Source organism: Thamnophis elegans, chromosome 2, assembly GCF_009769535.1.
Source record: "Thamnophis elegans isolate rThaEle1 chromosome 2, rThaEle1.pri, whole genome shotgun sequence".
In the NCBI taxonomy this organism is placed as follows: Eukaryota; Metazoa; Chordata; class Lepidosauria; order Squamata; family Colubridae; genus Thamnophis; species Thamnophis elegans.
Genome location: NC_045542.1, coordinates 128,178,873 through 128,200,377, shown reverse-complemented (window position 1 = coordinate 128,200,377; position 21,505 = coordinate 128,178,873). Strand labels below are relative to the sequence as shown.

Here is a 21,505-nt window from a genome sequence, read left to right as displayed (position 1 = left end):
AGGTGCCTTGGAAAATAGTTTGACTCCGGCTTCTTTGTGGCAACCCCTGAGATATTGGAACACTGCTATCATGTCTCCCCTAGTCCTTCTTTCTATTAAACTAAACATATCCGGGTCCTGCAACCATTCCTCATATGTTTTAGTCTCCAGTCCCATAATCATAGAATAGAAGAGCTCCTATTTATAGGAGTTTTCACTCCATTTACAGTAGAGTTCCTGGAGTCACCTTTGCTATTGGAATCCAATAGTATTACATGTACAGCATTACATTTCTCATTACAAATCAGATAATTATACTCATCAAAAAAATCCTGCTGCATGTGTCATGACTCACAAATCTAATTTTGTAGTTGCTTGTGGACAGGACTTCTCAGCAGTGGTACCTGATCTCGGGAATGTTTTCAATATTGAATCCCTTAGAGCACAGATGTCAAACTTGCCACATCACATTGCTGTCACATGATGTTTCATGACATTTTTCACCTTCATGAAATTGGGTGGGTGTGGTCTGCGTGTGATTATCCAGCCCGTGGCTGCCGGTTTAACACTTACAACTTAGTATTATGGCAGAGTTTCTTTATGAAGGTTTTATATTATTTTCATTTTCCTTCTTTTAAATACATATTTTATATAGCTTAAATTTATGTTTTTCATATTTTAAGTTTTAAAATAATATTGTAAACTTCTTCAAAAAAGTTTACAATATAACCTGTTTCCCTGAAAATAAGACCTTCCCGGATAATAAGCCCAATCAGGCTTTTGAGTGCATGCGCTAAAATAAGCCCTTCTCCCCAAAAAAATAATATCTCCCCAGAATATTGCAACACAGCAGCAGCCATGAGGCGACCACGCTCACTGCCTTCTGCACCTCAAAAATAATAAGACTTCCCCGAAAATAAGGCCAAGCGCTTATTTTGGGATCAAAAAAATAAGACTGTTACTTATTTTCAGGGAAATATGGTGGTTTTAAAACCTAAATATAGGGAAACTGTGTAGAAAGTTTCAAGTTTAATAGAATTTGTATGCCGCCACTCCCATAGGGACTCTGGGTGGCTCACAACAGACAAAGAAACATTTAAAATTTTTAAAAAAAAATAAAAATAAAAAATACAGTATTAAAATTCACATCACCCATTCCATCTAAGCGGGGCTGGATATCAATCAATAGCCCCAGGCCTGCCAGAACAGCCAGGTCTTGATGGCTTTATGGAAGGCTGGAGAGTGGTAAGGGTCCGGATCTCTGCAGGTAGATCGTTCCACAGGGCCGGCGCAGCAACAGAGAAGGCCCTCCCCCGGGGAGCCGCCAGCCGGCATTGTCCGGTTGATGGCACCCGGAGGAGGCCCAACCTGTGCGATCTTGTTGGTCATTGGGAGGTGAGTGGCAGGAGGCGGTCTCTCAGGTAGCCAGGTCCTAAACCATGTAGGGCTTTAAAAGTAATGACTAGCACCTTGAAGCGTGTCCAGAGACCAATAGGAAGCCAGTGCAGCTCACGGAGGATAGGTGTAATATGGGTGTATCTAGAAAATCATCATCACCATTCTTTTCCATTTTGCTTTCCCTACATGGAGATAATGTCTGCATAGTAAGCATGACATCAATATTTGGTTACAGTCGATTAAGGCAAAGGCTCCCTAACTTACATTTTTATTTTACTTTTCAAGTTTAATGATTAAATAGTCACAGAGCTATCATTGTTTTGGCATATTTCGCTACTCTTCTTGCAATTCTTTTTGGTTGCATCGTTTGTTTTCCTATGTAGGAATTTCAGCATAATCTGAAAAGATTGCCTTAGATAAAATTGAGAAGTAACTCTATTCTCACTTGGTACAATATATTGGAGGAAATAATTCTTAAAAGGTGCCAGATATGCAGTTAAAGGCTTCAGGTAGCAAGTAATGGAAAATAATTCCCAGAATCATGTTATGTTCAATTCTGCTTTCTTCATGAAAAGTTTCTCCTAAACGAGCTTAACTAACAATCTGCATTAATGTTTTATACTTGGCCATCACATTAATTTCTCTGCTGCTGCCACTCCACATTATTGCTTGCAGGCAAGCCCACTGCCATAATTCACACAGCTCAATAGCTTGGCTCAGTTGTAGAAAACTAGTTGCAGGAATGTCAATTTCTGTGGTGGCTATAATGTGTTGTTCTCCAAGTTGCCAAGTGGTGATAAATCTGTATTCAGGAGTGCATTCGGGGTGAGTGTATCTAATCAATAAATGTGGTTATTTGTTTTCTCTCCCAATTAACTGGGTTAGGAATAGATTTCTCTTTCAAAAACACAGAGCCAGGAAAAGGGAAGTTACAAGATGGCATTAAATGAAAATATTTAATACTGCACTGTACAAGATACATAGAAAGTCAACTGCATGTTGATAAATGTTTGGGCTTACTCTGCCATTCATGGTGTCAGATGATATTGCAGTGGTGCTCAAATATACTGCAAAATGTTCTCCCCCACATTATTTCAATAACATTAATTTGGAAGAATCTAATATGTAGCTCCAGTGTATACCAGCTTCGAAGATTAATGCTGTATAATACAGCAAACATTAGCATAGGAAAAAGAACCTCATCTAGATTACTAATATCAGCTTCCAAATATCATGCAGATTTAAATCAAGTCCAAGGCAGAGCTATCCTTAAAGTTCCAATTTAATAAGACAGACATTTGGCAACGAACTGTGGAAATCCCAATTCTAAAACTTCCTGGGATTTCACCCAGTTGAATGTTCATGATCTTATCCCCACACCCATAAATCCATCACATAGTCCAATCTTCTTCAGCCACGCTGGCATTTTCCACCCATCTAGTTTCGGTCAGATGCAGTGGTGCGGAGACAAAATGACCTTGGGCTTCTAGAAAGAATGACAACAACACATTCCACAATTCTACTCCTTTCTATTCCCCCTCCCAATTATTACACTAATGAACAGCATAATGAAATAAGAGAGAGTGTGGCAGGCCAAAGATCTTAAAAAGGAATATAACTGCAGGCCTGACAACTTCTGTATATCAATATCCCACTGGTGGAAAGAATCATACTACAAAGTCTCTCATGAAATAACAATAACATGAGAACCGAATAGTAATTTAACTACTCATATACAGGAATTTGATTTCTCTTTTATGCTTTGCTATCTTTTGATATCCTTACTGCTTCAGTCATACTTTTCTTTCTTTACTATGACATCTTGACAACTTTGTATGTGATACATTTCATCATATTTTTTGTAAAGAAAATGGCTAAGGATGCTTGAATCAGTGTATTGGCATTTCAATATAGAATTAATATTTAATGGATATTATTATAGATTTAATATTTGGCCCTTAAAATTGGAAATCAACCAAAGCCATTTGTCCTATTTTTGTGATGGAATGTAATCCAGAGTCACAAGAGGAAGCATGTCTTTTACAGGGAGAAAAGAGACAACGTAGATTGGAATATTTGGTGTGTAGGAAAAAGGTGAAGGCAGATTTCACAGCAGTTCACATCTAATAGTTATGCAGGATAATGCTTTAATCTGGCAAGATTCAGTTTGTAGGTGAGCAACAATACATAAACTACTCTGAAGTAACTCCTTGTGGTGTGGTTCCTTGGACCAGACGATTTTTAAGCTTTTCATTTTATATTCTTTAATTCTGCATATCATGTTGTCCATTTTAATGTTCATGTCCCATAAAATACAGAAATAAGAAACATAAATGGAATATTAAATTGGATAGCCAGTATCTAATCACAAAATAGATCTACAAAATGTCAGCATCCTGGCACAGTACAGCAGACTTTCTCCCCAAAAAATTATTACAGAAGCAATAGAAATTTTAAAAAGCATCCTAATCATTTAAGCGAGGAGGAAGATTATCAACTATCACCCTCTTGGCGATTAGAAACTAGTTGTGGACATTCCATTCCATTCAACCCAAGCAAAATGGCGTCTTTTTCAGCATTCAGTTCAAATATGCTCTGAAGAAGCTAGACACATGGCTACTGAAAAATCAGCACATATTCATTGCTTTTCATACCACTACCCAGATGTCATTTCACAAATAAATAGCAGCTGTGAAAACTTACACTCTATATTTAGAAGCTAATTTCAAGTACAGGTTTTTGAATTATTATAACACAAGCCAGGATCACAATAATGGTCCTCTGTGGTGCGATAATGTTCAAAGGCTACATAAATGTATAGTTGCATTGATTTCATGCTTGGGATTAAATGTATCTTCTGTGATAGAGTTTAAGCTTCTTTAATAAGTGTACGGTCACAAGATGAACAGAATTGATAAATGACAATGATAAACATTCTAGAACCAAGTGTGAACAGTAATATACGAAGGGAAATCATTCCATTTGGATTTATAATTTAGATCTTTGAAAGCTTTTCCGAGTTTACATATGCAGGAGTGTGACTTTCAGTAGGTTATTTAAAAATAAACATTTGTCTTTCAACTCCTTTGTGTATCCTGTTAGAGACGCTTTGTTAGTTTACAGTTTTAAATGTCCCTATATTACATTATTGCATTAAAAAACCACAGGAGGATATGAGGGAGTGCAAGTTTGAATGGGTTTGTATATGCACCTTGTAATTTTAATCTCATTTAGATTATATACAGTATATATAGTAATTCCCTAATCAGATTAGATTCAATTGGACATGAAGAAAATTAACGTGTGAGGGGATGGGGGAAATATCAGAAAATAGCATTTCAGAAACATTTTTGGCCATGATTATACAAATGTATGTGATACCCCTTTATCCAGTGAAACACTGGATGACAAATAAAATACAGATAGTCCTCATTTAGGAATCTCATTTGGGACCAGCTACTTGGCTGTTCAGCAAAGCAGTCACTAAAGGTAACCAAACTATGCTTATGATCTTATTTCAGCTTTTCTTGCATTATAGACCTGCAAAGTGTCAAACCTCAAAATGGCAAACCTCCGGGTTGCTATTCGGGAAGGGGAGACTTCAAGGGCAGGACTGGGATTGACACAATCACTACACTGATCATCTGAGAGGTGGTAAATGGATTTTCCAATGAGCAGCTGGGCACAGGGCACTGGGTGGAGGCTGCAATGCTACTGCATGTGTTGATAAGCACTGGGCATCAGAGCTGATTGGCTGGAAGCAAAGCGCCGATCAGCTGCAGCACAGAGAGCGGGACAGCAGCTGAGTGTTGGCCTAGATGCAGCTGAAGATTCCAGGCTCTCTGCGGCATCTGGAAGCCACGGGGATGGAGTAGGTGCACGCAAGATGGTTTAAGACACAGAAGAGAGGCCACGGTTAGCACTGACTTTGTTTATTGTCATTCAGTGCCAGGTTTTCATGCTTTCCAGGATAAAACTCTTCAACTAAAACTGTGTTGCTTCCGGTTTCTTGGTGCTGGATACTTGGAACATGACACAAAGGTTGTAAATGTGAGGATAACATTAGTTTTTTGTAGCTCATAATTGCAAATAGTCACTAAATAAACAATTGCTAAATGAGGAGTACACATCTAAATAAATACCTTAAAGCCAAGAGGAAATTGAGTTGATGCTCCTTAAAAATATTTTTTTTAAATTCAGTTATTCAGTTATTCCGTTATTCCGTTATTCCGTTATTCCATTATTCCGTTATTCTATTATTCCGTTATTCCGTTATTCCGTTATTCCGTTATTCCGTTATTCCGTTTTCCGTTATTCCGTTATTCAGTTATTCAGTTATTCAGTTAGTTAGTTAGTTAGTGTTAGTTAGTTAGTTAGTATTTAGTTATTGTGCCAGACCTCCAGTAATTACCTAGAGAAACAGCCAGTGTATCCCAGGGTTCTGAAAAACAAGTAATGTGGGGCCATCTGTAGGGGAGGCAGTTTCCATAGGACCTATGCCATATAAAAAAAGGCACACATCCTAAGTTTTGCTGGGCGACACTGCATCCCTGAGGGGTCCATAAAAGTTCTACACTGCCAGAGACAAGCCAAAACCAGTGAGGATAGGCAGTCTTATGAGTAAACTAATCCAATTTCATTCAGGGCTTTAAAAGGTGGTGTATGGCAGGTGGATTTCCATTGAAAACCCACTCTAAAACAATATATAGTTTCATATAGTTGTTGTGCTACCTGGGCAAACCATGGTGCAACCAATACTACATGCACCACTGCATCCTGGACAAGGTGAAGTTTCTGAATGCTCTTCAAGGAAACGACATATAGAATTCATTGCAATAGTCCTATTGGGAGATGACTAAATCAGCATAGCCATGAGCAGTGCTGCCCTGATCCAGGAAGAGGTACTATTGTTACATTAAATGTATTCATGTGATATCTGTCTTGGCCACAGCTGCTACCTGCTCCACATATTCACAATGATTCTTGGATTATGCAGTAATTCAGTTTGGGGAAATGTAATCCCATTCAGAGTTATGATGGAAAAATCACTAGTTTGGGGGGGGGGGGTATGTATGTATGTATGTATGTATGTATGAATGTGTGTGTGTGTGTGTGTATGATGTATGTATGTATTGTGTGTGTGTGTGTATATATATATATATATATATATATATAATAGTACCAATGTATGTCCTCACCAGTGTTTTCATAGATGTGTTAAACAAGAATGGGAAGACAAGTGAGTCCTACAGAGTCCCACAAAGCAAATATCCAGACAGAGCTGGACTTCTCTTCCCTTCCCAACCCCATCACTGGTTAAGAACCACTCTCTATCTGCTCCTAAATCAGAGCCTAATTAAATAAGAGCATGGTAAAGTTGGAAGCAACAATTCAGAACATCAAGTCAATCACCCACTCCATAGAGATATTCAAATTAAAGAAATTGAGTCTTTAGTTGTATGAACTATCATCATTTCTTGAGTTAATTGGTTCTATAGTTATATTGAACTTACTCGTTCAGATTTATTTTTGTAACATTCAACTTATATCTGTCTCCTCGAATTTATGTCCACTATTCCATGTCAACTAGATAATGGAGAGTGCATCTTACTCATTCTCTGTGACAGGAAACCTAATTGAATCTTTCTATAACAGTTTGGCGTTCAGCGGTTCAAATCCCTAGCACCACATAACGGAGTGAGCTCCCATTATTGTCTCAACTTCTCCGAACCTAGCAGTTTGAAAGTACGTGAAATGCAAGTAGAAAAATAGCGACCACTTTGGTGGGAAGGTAACAGTGTTCTGTGTGCTTTCAGTGTTTAGTCATGCTGGTCACATGACCACGGAGACATCTTCGGACAGCACTGGTTCTTTGGCTTTGACACAGAGATGAGCACCATCCCCTAGAGTCGGGAATGACTAGCACATATGTCCAAGAGAAACCTTACTTTTACCTATATAACAGTTTGGTATCAGACTGTAAATACACATTTTATTTCTGGATTCCTTTATGTCCTTTATGTTTCCTCGGCTAAGTATATTTCCTTCTATCTTTTTAAAATCCTTTCCTTTGGTTATAATGATGAGTTAATATTATCTTGCATTTACATTTCATTGTTTTAATTATCAGGCCTTGCTTGATGTTTATTCAGTTTTAATTATTAGGCATTCCCTTGGTGTCTAAATGGAGAAAAAGTCAGGTTAGAAATTATTTAAGAGTCTAACAAACTTGTCCCCATTTCTCAAACTATGGTTATTGGGTGTCTAAAATCTCAGGGCATATAGTAAAAAAGAGCTCAGTTAAACGAGATTGTGCTATAAAAATAAATGAATCTTTTCAGGTAAAAATAGAGAGAAATATAATGATAAGAAATGGAAGGGGGAAATATAAGAATGAAACACAAAAAAATGCTACTTATACATTCATGGTGGGTTAAAAACAGCAAGCCTGGTATTATTTAAAATACCAATTTTTCTAGAATGGGAAATGCAGCTCCTGCTTAATATATGCAAATCACTCTGTCTCCGACTCCATCACTAATCAGAGAAAGGGATGATGGTTCCTATTTACTCAGTTCACTTCTATTGCCATATGAAAGGCACTTGTCTGTCACCTACTGTGATTTTAGCTTGTTAATTTCAAGAGATATTGACAAGCGCTTTAATTTCCATGCAGATTAATGGGCTTCACAGGGAAGCAATCCCCCAGAGTCAGACAACCCTTTCGCACTTGCAAATTGTCCACATTGTAAAAAGCTTTCTCTTCTCTTGTAAACAGGGCTGGAGTTATTGAAAAAAAAGGAGCTTTTGTTTGGCTCACGGGGTGAGTTTTCAATGGGCTGGCTTGCAGAGTAAGCACAAACATTTCTCACTGAGAGGAAGTTGTATTATGGAGGCTTGTTGCTAATTGCTCATCAGGAAAGCAGATGAAGTTCCCGAATAATCCTCCCTCTTTTTTCCCCCCCAGCTATTTTCAGTGTAATGCTGGCAAACTGATTCAGTGAAGTTTGGATCTTACCCAAAGACCAAAAGAGCTAGAGGGAGTAGTCTACTATATATGCATAACACAAACTGCATTGAATACTGCTGGCTTTGCAAACCTTGACTTCCATTCTGCAAATGAGGTGGTAAAATATGGATGAGCTGACAGAGAGAACATACAATTCTCTCCCTACTTGTAGGTGTTGATAGGTCCTAAACTCTCAAGTCAGATGACAGGTTTTTTTTTCTTTCAAAAAAAGGAGGCTTTTGGGCCAAACTAGATGGTATCTCTTTTTTTACTGAACCTGTTGAGAAATGTTGCAGATTCTAGTCCCTGAGCCCTTTTTGTTAAAGTGACATTTATGAACTCGATAATCTAGGCTTCAAAGCAAGAGGAAAATACTTGAAACATTGCTGAATTGGTCACAGATTCATATTATCAAGGGTTTTCAGAGCTCCATTCATAATTATATTTCATAGTTTTTTCCTTACTCTGGAAAGAGAAAAGTGTTAAAAGGGTAAGATAAATTTTGGCTTTTGTTCAATTGCATAAATGTTGTATGCTTCCAGTTCTTAGTCTGTGCCTCATACATGGTGTGGCACAGCGTCATATGTCTTCTGTCTCTTTCCCAGGATTTGATTGGGAAAGAATAGCTGATAAGCAGAATTCAGGCTGCAGGGATAGAACAGAGAAAGAGAATATTACATCCACAGTGGATAAGAAGTGTTTTTCAAGAGGTGATTGTTATCAAAAATACTCATGCTTTTCTCTCCCTGTTTAAGACATGAATCATTAAGCCTAACATCCAGCAGCAAGACATTAATTTCAGAATCCAGCTATGGATCACAGTTTATCTTATTAGTTAAGGTAGGTTTTCAGTAAATGTATAGAGGTATAGATGTTTGTCCTACGATATTAGGTATAATCTGATACTTGTAATATGGTACACAAATTTAACAAATATATGATTAAATCTAGCACAGATTAACTTCTTTAGCCTATAATCATTGTTTTCATTCTGGGGGTACTGGTGTGGACTATTCATACTTTCTAAGTCCAGAAGCACATTGCACTGTCCGCCTCTTATTGTAGCCCATTAAAATTGATTCCACTCACGTGTTTTAAGCCTTGATTTGAACTTTATTTTAACCTGAACCATTTTAAGCTTTTCAGAGTGATATTCTCCAATACTTCACTGTAATCTAATGGTAGCCTAAGCCTTGATTGGATTTAGTGGCTGCCACACAGCCTCCCTGAAAGTAGTAGTTGCTGTAAGAAATAGACTATTAGTGGAATAAATGTCCATCTGGGTTCAGTTCCAAGTGGGGAAAAAGACACTGGAATCACGGAGGCTGTTTGGAAAGATGGGTTTTATTTAATGGGTTTTAATGGTGGACAGGAGAACATGGCTTGAGGTCCTAGGCAAAAAGGGAATCACATGCTTCAAAGATGTTGAGTGAAGAAAAAGAAGGGAAAAAGGGCCTTGCTGAGAGTTCCTGACTTTCTTATACCCTCTGTTCGGCCCCACCTCTCTGTTTCCTGTTCCTGTGTAAGAAATGCATTCTGCTTGGTTGTCAGACTCCTGGGGGTGAGGGTCTTGGCTAATGTTGTAGGTTGTGTGTCTTTTGAGCCCCAAGCTTGGTTGAGTTCCCAAATGCCATGTGGTGAGTTTCTGTTGTAGATGGGTCCTGCCTAAAGGAGGTAGATCTTTCTTATGTATGGCTCAGGCCTTTAAAGGCCCAGTGACAAAGGTGGGAGAGCTATTAAGAGTGAGACTGTTTCTTGCCTTAAAACATGTTTCTCTGGCTCCTCATTAACAAAGGGTGGGGGAATAGGTTTCTGCCTCTCTTTTAGGGGGAAATATTCTGCCCTTTTAATTTTTCCTAAATATTTCCTAAAATATTTCATTTTCTAGGAGAGGGGTGAGTGCTAACTTCCTACACTATGTTGTTACATTTCTATGAAGCTGATATATCATTTTTTTTCCTTGACAAAAATTATCCTGGACCTAGTCATGTCAAAAACAAGTTTTCCTCCTGTTGTTGTTTTACCATAACATCAAACCAATTATGAGTCCATAGGGGGAAACAAGCATCTGCTTTAGTGTCGAATGAGAGAATGTGAGTAGGGAGTGAAGGCATACATGTATACAAATGGGAAAGGCAAGGAAGGGAGAAGAAATACCTTAGGGGAGAAAAATGAAAAAGAAAAAGGCAGGCACCAGTAGATCCACAAGAGAACCAGTCATCAAGAACTGTCTTTCCGGTACCGTTGGGAAGGGCAAAAGACACCTAATCCAGTCTTGCATTGACTACAGTACAGATAATGGACCCAGTGTGGTTCAGTCCCCAACATATGCAATCCAAACTGGGATATCTGAAACTGGCTTAAGATATAGATGGGAACAGTAACCTAGGCTACAGTGCAGAATTGCATTGTAGCTGCATTTAAATTACTACTACTTTTCCTTTTCCTTGGAGGAAAAACATATCTTCCAATAAAATCATTGATTAATTGATTGATTCACAATCTTTGCAAGAGTTCTAGAATAGCTACATATTATTCTCTGACATTTGAAAAGAGAGTTAACTCCTGTTACACATCATGGATAGGTCTATGTTATATTTGTGGAAACAATTTAGAGGTGATTTGGGGTTGCCTTTTTTCCAAGATGCTGTCAAACATTCCCAATAGTTGTGCTATTTTTTTTATAGTTTTCTAATCAAATATTAAGTAGCCCATCTCTGCTTAGCTTCCAAGCCTGAAGTCAACCAACCTATGTTTAGAATGGCAAACCTAGGTTTTCCCTAATAAGTTGCTGCTCGGCTATGAATTTTTGTGAGTCTTTCCTAATGAATGCGATCATTTTTACCTGTATTTAATGTGTTAAAATGTTAGTCATAGAGAAATTCTTTCTAACCAAAGCATTCTTCAACTGCTAACTGCCATGCTGATGTAAGTTTTACTTGTGCTTAGCAATAAAAATTGGGAAAATAAAAGTAGTCAGCTCAGTTATTCTGAAATGCAAGTATGGATATCTTTCCATCTGCCTTTTTACAATCCAACTTGGATGCTAATAGGCTATCTACATATTTTAACCTCATCTTGCTTTATCACAGTTGAAAGATGCCCTAGTTGGAAGATCTGTTTCTTTCAAATAAATAATATTTTTGTAGTGATACTGACTTTAAGGGTTCATGTTAAGATTGGTTTACTGAATAAAACTATCAAGACAATAGAATGGTATTTTTAAAGTAAAAATGAAGAAATGCTATTGTAGAATCATTATCATCATCATCTATTCACCCAACAAATATCACTGTTTTTCAATTGGATATTTCCTAGTGATTTTGTTTTAACCAAGAGCCTAGGATACATTATATAATAAGTAGAAAGTTCCAAGTAAGGAGATTTTTTTGCAAATTCTAGTAACTTTCCCAGATAATTGGTGAATCCCCATGGTAAGACCCCAAGAGCTCCAATTACTATTAATATTATAGTTGACTTTTTCTTTTAAAGTCTTTCAACTTCAGTTTGTAAATCCAGATACTTCATTACTTAGTTCATTTATTTTTCATCAATTGTCTCTTGCTACATCTATAAACCATGCCTTTTTTTCTTTTTAATATTAGTAATGTTTGGTATTGTATTTCAGATGTCTGAAAAAAATCCCACGAGATCTTGAACTTCTAATTTTCAAACGCTTGTCAGGTGTAGGGTCCCAGTAGATTTTGTTAATAATAAATCCAAACTTTCTTTATAAACTCCACTGCACAATTTTTGCAATTTTATTATAGTGATGTTTAGGCAATTATGCCACAGCTACTAATGATATGATTTATAATTTCATTTTTTTATTTAAATACTTGGAATATTCCAACAGTTCAAAAATATTCACTTTTGGCTTCGATGAAATTTGTTTGCCTACCCTGTTTCTGTGCTGCTATGACTGCTTCATCAGTGTCTTTTTAAAGAAATTCCTGAAAATGATATTTTTAAATCTGATTTTCCATCACTATCACAGATACATTGAGCACAAAAGATTAAGATTTCCAAGTAACAATTCAGATTTATGTGACTTTTTTTAATAATCTTTTGATGTAATGCTCTAATTCAACCTGTTACCAATCAATTATACCTGCAGTAGATCAAATAACTTGAATGGCTCAAGTATTAATGTCTTTAATTATGTTCCCCGCATTTAATTTTCTTTCAATTTTGTTTAATTTGCTTTATATAATTAGGTATTTAATGAGAGATAGTATTCTTTTTAACTTGCTCACTTAATAAGTCAGAAACTTCCATTCATCCTAAGTTTTCCATCATTCTTAGGTGCCAATTGTCTTGTGGGAATCATCATCATCTGAATATTATTCCTGCCTTCTTCTGAAAATTATGAAAGGTAGATTTAACTCTGTAATAACTGTTGAATATTAGGGTTTTAGGTTAAAATGTTCTGACCCAGCTCCCCAAACATGATAAACCCTCTGTATTTAAGTCAACGATTCCTTTATTAGGAGCGCCAGCAGCCCTGGCAAAAAGTTTCTCAATGTAGGCTAACAAGTCTGCCCAGCAGGGAAATGAATATTTGTCTGCCACATCTATTTATCTCCGCCTCCTGCCTTTTATCCCCAGAGCTAGGATGGGGCTTCGCTAGCAGTGGTGGCTCTTCCATCCCAAGGATCGACCCATGGATTTCCACTGCTCTCCTCTCTTCTGCCCTCTGCCCATCCGCATGTCAGCTGTTCCTCCTCTTCCTCATCAGCCACCTCCAGACCTGGGGCTGTTGACTCCATCTGATGGCTGATTGATGGCCCAGGCCCAGGTTCTGTCTCTGTCTCTCTCTGATAGCTCCATTTGCTCTTCTCCCTCGGAGCTCTCAGGTTGCCTTGATGCTGACCCTGACTCCCACGCCTCTTCCTCATCTGATTCAGCTGCTGGGATGGGGGGACAGCAGCCGACAGGCCACAACACAAAACCATAGACTTCTTTATGTCATGGCCTTCAAACAGACTGGATGAGAAAATAATTGCTTTAAGGAAAATGAAACACAGAGAAGCTGTTTTCTGTGAGCTGATAACTGAGTCCTTTGGGAGAAGGGCGGCATATAAATCCAATAAACAAACAAATAAACATAACTATGATTACTTTGATACTTTTGGTGAACAGAATCATAAAATTTGAAAGTGCCATTTGGGCCACTGTCCAACTCCCTGGTCATTGGAGGACTCAAGATTAAAACATCCCTGACAGGTGATTGTTATCCCTCTGCTCTTACTATTGGGAAGCTCACCAGTTCTGAATTTCTTTAAGATTATATAAGCATTCACCTAAATCATCTGCTAATTCCATTTCCTGTATAAATATTTTGTATTCCTATCTCCCCTAAGTTTTTTGTAGATCTTTATTGGCTTTTTCTCTTCCCTATCCTCTTTTCTCCCCTCTCCTGATTGGAATTATTTGCAAATGTGCTTTTAATATTGCTTCTTTTTTTTAAAAAAAAAATCTATTTTATTCATTTTCACATTCCATTTTACAATCACTTATATACAGGGTATTTGCTATAAAAGAAAAAAAAATAAAAAAATAAAAAATAAATAAAAAAGAAAACACAACTCATCATTCACAACCCCACCTGACACTTCCATCCTCCATACACCCCATCTACCCCCTCCAACTTTCCTTTCCTCCCTCTAACGCTCCCCTCCTACTTCCCTTTCCCCTCAAACCTTCCTTCTCCCCTTACTCCCAACACGCCCTCCTTGCATTCCCCTTACTCCTTCCTTACTCCTCCCTCCTCTTTCCCTCTACCTCCCTCCTTGGTGTATTCCTTTATTCAAGTGTTGTTTATTATAATCTGATAAAAAGTAAAATAAACCAAGGAAAAAAAAATATAAAGAAAGAAAAGAGAAAAAAAGGAAAAAAAAAGAACAACCGTATATAAGTGCATTCTTGTTCTTATTGCGACTATGTTAACACCCACCCACCCACCCCCCATAAATCCCCATCCCTACTCCTCCCGACTTCCCAGGGCCCACACCTGGCACTGCCTTCTATCTAAAGTATCTTATGTTCGTATGGATTAAAAATAAAAGTAATATATTAAAGGAACCCCCCCCCCAAAAAAGAAAAAAAACGAAAAGAAAAAAGAAAAAAGAAAAAAGAAAAAGAAAAAAAAAGAAACTCTTTGTGTTAAGCTCAGCCCCCCATCTTTATCTATGCTTAAATAGAGTCATTCTATCTATATTTTATTCTCGTCTCTTGCTTCTTTGTTATTTACCCCGACCTCCTGTAGACTCTCCCATTCCTCTTCCTTAACCTTGTATTCAGATAAACATTTATCCAAATTTGTATAGACATCAATATACAATCTAACTCAAACATAATCCCTTCTATTAAAATTTAAGCAGCGTGGATCATTCCACATATTCAAATATTACTTTACAGAAGAATAATCAAACTTTCCCTTTCTTAATCTTAATTTCAAACAATAATTCAAAATAATCTGACCAAACTTTCCCTTCTTAGTAAAATTTAAGCAGCGTGGATCAAGTATTACTTTACACAAAAATCAGTTTGCATTCTATCTTGAAATGATCCCGACCAGCTTTCCCTTCTATAGGATTTAAACAACGTAAATCATTCAGTATATACATTCAGTATCATCCCACCAATATACGTAAATCATTCCGCATGCATTTTACCCTCATCCCTTGCTTCTCAAATATTTGCCACTATCAAATTTATGCAAACATTAGTTTAAAATCTAGCTCAAAATAATTTCACCAAGCTTTCCCTTCTAATAAAAATTAAATAGCATAGATCATTCCACATATTCAAATAATAGTTTCAGCAAGAATCAGTTTACCTTCTATTTTAAAATAATCTCTTCAAACTTTCCCTTCTAACAAGATTTAAACAGCGTAAATCATTCTGCATGCATTTTACATATATACATTCAATATCACCCCACCAATAAATTCCGCTTTTTCTGCCGGAGAGAGGTCGCAAACCCCCATTCAATCCACAACTTTAGTGAATATTTTAGAATGTCTAAATCCTCAAACTCCGCTTTTCTGCTTCTCCGAAGGAGGGGGAGCTACCCCCTCTTAATATTGCTTCTTAAGTAATTTATGCTCATGTTGAGATCCTTTTCCCATGGCATCTCGTGTCCTGGAACTTTAAATAACATTCCTCTGACTTACCAAATTTGCTTTGTTGAAGTCTAAAAAAGGGGCTCTATGGCAGGCCCATGGCTGGGTGTTGTCCTTCTAATGTAAGGAACCCCAACAGGTTTGAGGGAGCATGAATTGCAGGAGCATAGAATATTCTTTATTGCTCATGTCTCTCGATGGGATTCAATTGTGGCAATTTGGGGCATGACTGTGCTGAGATCCTCTGAAGTCCAATATAGAATCTAGATTGACATGAGGTGTGTGTGTGGGGGGGTGTTTGTGTGTGTGTGTGTGTGTGTGGAGAGAGAGAGAGAGAGAGAGAGAGAGAGAGAGAACTGTGCAAAAGTCTTAGATCACCATTAGATTTGCTGTTGTAGCAGGGGTGAAATCCTCCTGGTTTAGCCTGGTTTAACCGAACCAGTAGGGATGATTATCCTTGGTTCTGAGAACCAGTAATAAAAAAAAAGATTCTGAGGTTTGCACGACTCAGCTGTGAACCTCATGATCATCAGACTTTTTTTCTGCTTTTTAAAGCATTTTTTCCCTTCCAGTTCGCCTGAATTGGCGAACTGGAAAATGTTTTGAAAAGCTAAAAAAATAGCTGAAAGTAAAAACTTTTTTTGCCATGCCCACCCAGTCACATGACCCCCCACACCAAGCCATGCCCACAGAACCAGTGGGGGGGGGATTAGATTTCACCACTGTGTTGTAGCATTGGTGCAATGACCATATATAATTATCTCAGGTTCCCTACTGAAATATAACCAAGAAGCACATGAAATTTGTATGAAGTATTCAAAAACAGGGGGAAAAAGCTGGGAAGAAAACCCCAATTTCCATAAGCTAAAGTGGCAAGTATGGCAAGTAGGTGGCAAGTACACCTGGCTCCTGTAAACCTAAATGGAACAGAACCCTGTCATTGCTAATTCTATATGTGTCCTATATTTTATGCCAAATGACTCCATAACACTCTTTTCCACTGATCCTCTGTCCAATCTTTGTGAGCTTTTTGCATATCTTAGCCTTTTCACCTTCTTTCCTTTAACAAAAGAGGTTATCTTTCCACAAAGACCATTCCTGATCAAGCTTCTTCAAACTGCAGAAGGGTCAACTTCAGAGGTGGTATTCTGCTGGTTCTCACCGGTTTGGGCAAACCGGTAGTGGCAGTGGCGTGAGTCTCCGCCCACCCACCTAGACATCATCATGGACCTTCTGTGCATGCCCAGACGTGTGTGCTCCCTTTACTGAACTAGTTGTGAAGAAATTAGATATCAACTAGATATCTTACCTTTGGTTTGGAAAATAGAAAGTTAAGTAATGATTTTTTTTATCATATTGTGTGGAACACCTAATATATATTCTATGCTTAGATCAGTTTAAAGTATTTAAACATAATAAGACTTATTCATGTGCATAAGGTAACTATGCTCATTTCACTTCCATTGATATGACTTTATTAACAACATTTACCCTATATAAAACAACTACCATAAAAATCATAATGTAGTCCCAAGACATTTCCCTTTTTGGGGGAAAAAACAGTAGGTGTTCTCTAGGCATTGTTAAGAAGAAAACATCTATAAGTCCCAAAGCAGTTAGATTTTTATTGATAAAATTTAATATTTGTGAAGGTTAAAACCAGTCTCTTTATTGCTGTGTGGTAAAGTTCTTTTATTGTCCTAGATTCCAATAAATACTTGAATGTAATATCCCCATAGCCACTAGAGCTTTTCATTTTATTTTGATATAATACTCAAAAGATTTGAGAGCTAAATTGAAGGAGGGGAGAAATCGATAATGACTAATACTATCATTTTATTAGTGGAAAATTAGGAGAGATCTATACCCTATGATAAATTAAATTATTAAAACAAAGGCAACCTGATATTTATCATAGAGTTTTCCCAAAGAAGGACTTATCTAGATATGTTCAACTTCATCTCCCCCCAAACTCCAACCAACTTGGTGGGGTTATAAAACCAACACATGTAGAATGGTCCACTTAAAACCATTTTTAATTTTTACTCTTCCTCAAAAGGACTTTTCTTAGGGATTTGCATTAGGTGGTTAGTAGATAGTAATAAAATAACTATACAGTATATTATTTACAACCTTCACTCCATAGAAGCAATTTTCAGGAGCCTTGAAGCCAGATCCTTCTCACGCCTTAAGATGGTGTTTAATCTTAGAACCTTCTATACACAAAGCGTGAATTCACTAACTGATCCTTAATTCATGATAATGATGATGAATTCAATACAATATTCATCAAAACATTTTAAAGTGATTATACAGTAGACAACTAGCACAGAGGACATAATTGATGATACAGTCACAGTTTTAAGCATGGGGGGGGGGAAGACTTGGTATGCTGTAATGGACATGTTTGTACACTCTCACACCCATATATTCCTGTCTACAAAATGCTCTTCTACAACAGAAAATGGAAGGGCTCAGAAGCAGAGGAATTCTCCAGTGGGAAGTTATAATAAACTATGTCCATACTGAATATACTATGTGTGCATATGCATGCATACATACATACATACATACATACATACATACATACATACACACACACACACACACACACACACACACATGCATAAATACATATATTTACAGCAACATAGGGTTAAGCTATCTTGAACATAAAATAGGAGCACAAAATATGCCTGAATCTCAAAGAGATAATTATTAAAGTAATTGCTGATGCAATGAATGCCATAGTTAGCATGCAATTGTTTTAAGAACCCTTGTTATTTACTTGACATTTCAAGTGCACATTGATATAGACAGATATGACAGATATGATTCCACTTCTTGGACTCCTGTCTTGAGAATATATTGGAAACATATTTGCCTTTCTTATATTATGGTTGAGATTTGGGTAAAGAAAAAAATATTATGTCTCACTGAAATCAGTTGGACTTCACTCACATACATACATACATACATACATACATACATACATACATACATGAAATGCACTTTATGTGGGGCTATTTATGAAGAATCTTGTCATTGTTAGTTGCGAAGTCATGTCCGACCCATCATGACCACATGGACAATATTCCTCCAGGCCTTCCTGTCCCATAACATCTTCTAGAGTCCATTTAAGTTCATGCCGACTGCTTCAGTGACTCCACCCAGTCACCCCATTCTCTGTCGTCTTGAAGAATACCTGAATGCAAAATGCATAAAATATTTGAATATTTCAGTCTATCAGTTTCAACCTTCAACACAATCCATGGCCTTCTAGTTGCATGTCTGTGTAATAGCCTCCAACAATAGCCATCCTGATGTTACCCTTGAAAACCAGAAATCAGTAAGCAAACCCAATTGCGTTCTCCTTACTTACATGTGTAAGGCAAATTATTTATCTTTTTTTTTAAGGATCATCTCCAAGTGTTGCAATAGGCAGATAAGATTTGGGCAGTTTTATGGAAATGGAGATTATCTTACAAAATCTGATTTATTTTCTGACAAAGAGTCAAGCTTTTTAAGAGATGATGATGATGATGATGATGATGATGATGATGATGATGATGATGATGACGATGACAAAACAGCACCACAATGTGTGATTTAATGGGTTTACATTTTTATTGCTATTTATTTATTTATTGTATGTATGTACATCTCACCTTTCAGGTAGGAGTCAAACACTGTACCTAGTGTTCTGTTCTCCCAGTTTTCCCCATGAAAAATCCTGTATGATAGGTTAAACTAAAAGAAAATAACTATCCCAAAGTTATCCCATAAATTCCCATGGCTGAGGGTAGACTTAAACCTGGGTCTCCATGCTATCGGTCCAATCCAGCAAGGAGCACCAATCCAGCACCTTAACCACTACCATGGCTCTCTAGACAGGACATACTCAGATAAAATTGGTGAATGAATGAAATCTTTGTACCTTTTAAAAGTAATGTCCTTTAAAGAATGCTGGAGATTGTTGGCAAACTAGTGTATATGTGAGACAGAGTTCATATGCATTTGGATCTGTGTCAATCAGCAAAAAGCTTCTCTCTTGATTAAGGACCATTCATACAGAATATAATTAGCATCACCACCAGGTAGCATAGACTATGAAGGGCTGCCCCTTTGAACACCAATGATGAATTGTTGATGAAAATTTTAACAATAGGTGCACTTAGAAAATTGCTAGGTTTCATATTTTTGTGTTACATAACCTTCAAGTGAAAAATTGTAGTATAAGCCAGTATATCTTAGATTTATTATTTGTGGCATAATATAGTAAAAGCAAAATACACAATTTAGGTAAATACACATAATCAAATAAATTTGAAGAAGTCCTCTGATAATTCCTCCTTTTGTCCTTCCAGAAGGTAAAATTCTCTGCCAGAATTATTTCTTTCCATTTCTGCATTATTCAGTAGTGAATTATAATTACAAGAATAATAATTAAAAATCAAGAATGACAAAATATTTATAGAATAAAATCCAAAGTTTGAACAAGTGTGAAATTGCATTTATTCTGAACAACTGTTTGTTATTATACAAGGTGATATATTCAACTTGCTCTAATTTCATATATATGATAATTCGTAAATATGTGTGTGTGTGTGTGTGTGTGTGTGTGTGTGTGTGTACGTATATGTATGTGTACATATATAAAGATAAGCTATGTAACAATCCCTTCTAAATATTCCTTTCTAAGTGAAATCATTGACTCAAACAATACTATCACCAATGCTATTTTTATCTTTATCCTACCTTTAGCCCAATGCACAATGTATAACATAAATTCGGAAGTAGTAATGCCAAAAAATTTTATGATTAGTCCTACACAACTGGCTGCCTGTTACTCCAAATATTGTGTACTTTAGTGCCAAACAATTCTAATTGATGTAATCAATAGAAAAGATCTATAGGAAGTGTAGTCTTCAAATTATCTACTGTACAACATCATCTCTTCTTCATCTCCTTTTGTACTTGGTGCACTCCAGTGGTGGTTTCCTACCAGTTCAGACCGCTTCAGCCGAACCGGTAGTGGTTTAGTGGCATGGGTCGCTGGAACCGGAAGCAACCCAGGTCTCCCATGCCCCTGAACCAGTTCTCCTGGCAGCACCTATGGCCGCGCCATCTTGTTTTTGGCTTCTGTGCATGCGCAGAGCAATTTTTATTGCTTGGCGCATGAGCACACAGTGCTCCTCAAACATGTGCATGGCACACCCATGAGCTAACCGACAGTCGTGAGTGCTGGAACCTACCCCTGGTTCACTCTGCTGCAAGTTTGTGTCAAAACTTATTTCACAATATATATTATGAATATATGCTGTAGATGACAGGTTAACTAGTGAAATATAGAATAACAATAGTATATTTACGCTCACTTGTCAATACATTTAAGAACTTGTGCCACTTCTGATACTGGCCAAGGGATTCTTAGTTGGAAAGAACACAAACCCCCTCCTCTATTACTACATAAACCATGAAATGAAGATGGTGATGATCATAGTTATGTTTCCAAGCCCTATTGCCATTATGGGGCAAACACTGAAACTCCCACATATTGAGGAGAATCATATGATTTGAATTTGATATTCATATATGGATCAATATCCTTTATTAAAGTCATCACAATTAACGTTAAAATATTATTGGAAGAATTCTGTAAGTATTTATGCATGTCAGCACTTCTCCATATCATAATCATCATAATAAAGTATAGGTAATTAAAGAAAATTCCAGGACCTCTCACAGCCTTAAAAGGTCTAAATGGCCATTCCAATTTGTATAGTTGACTCTTATGTCATGTGAAGAGAAGGACTGGCAGACCTAGGGGGAGGGGTGAAAAGAGAGATCAGCCTAGAATCACTATATAGCCACAAACAAACAGATATTAAGAAATATCAATTTGATAGCATTTTGCCAAAGCAATTGCCATTAATCAATTGAAGCCTCCCTTGTGCATGCACAAACAACTGTATGTCAATCTATGCCTCCC

At 37.1% G+C, this 21,505-nt stretch overlaps 1 protein-coding gene across 1 annotated transcript in view; it reads left to right on the top strand.

The window, feature by feature from the left end:
- LOC116524010 (contactin-6-like) overlaps positions 1 to 21,505 on the top strand; it is a 141,185-nt gene that overhangs the window by 12,643 nt on the left and 107,037 nt on the right. The window contains exon 3 of the mRNA XM_032239107.1: positions 4,064 to 4,068. Coding sequence (XP_032094998.1) covers positions 4,064 to 4,068 — 5 coding nt within the window. The remainder of the gene's footprint in view (positions 1 to 4,063; positions 4,069 to 21,505) is intronic.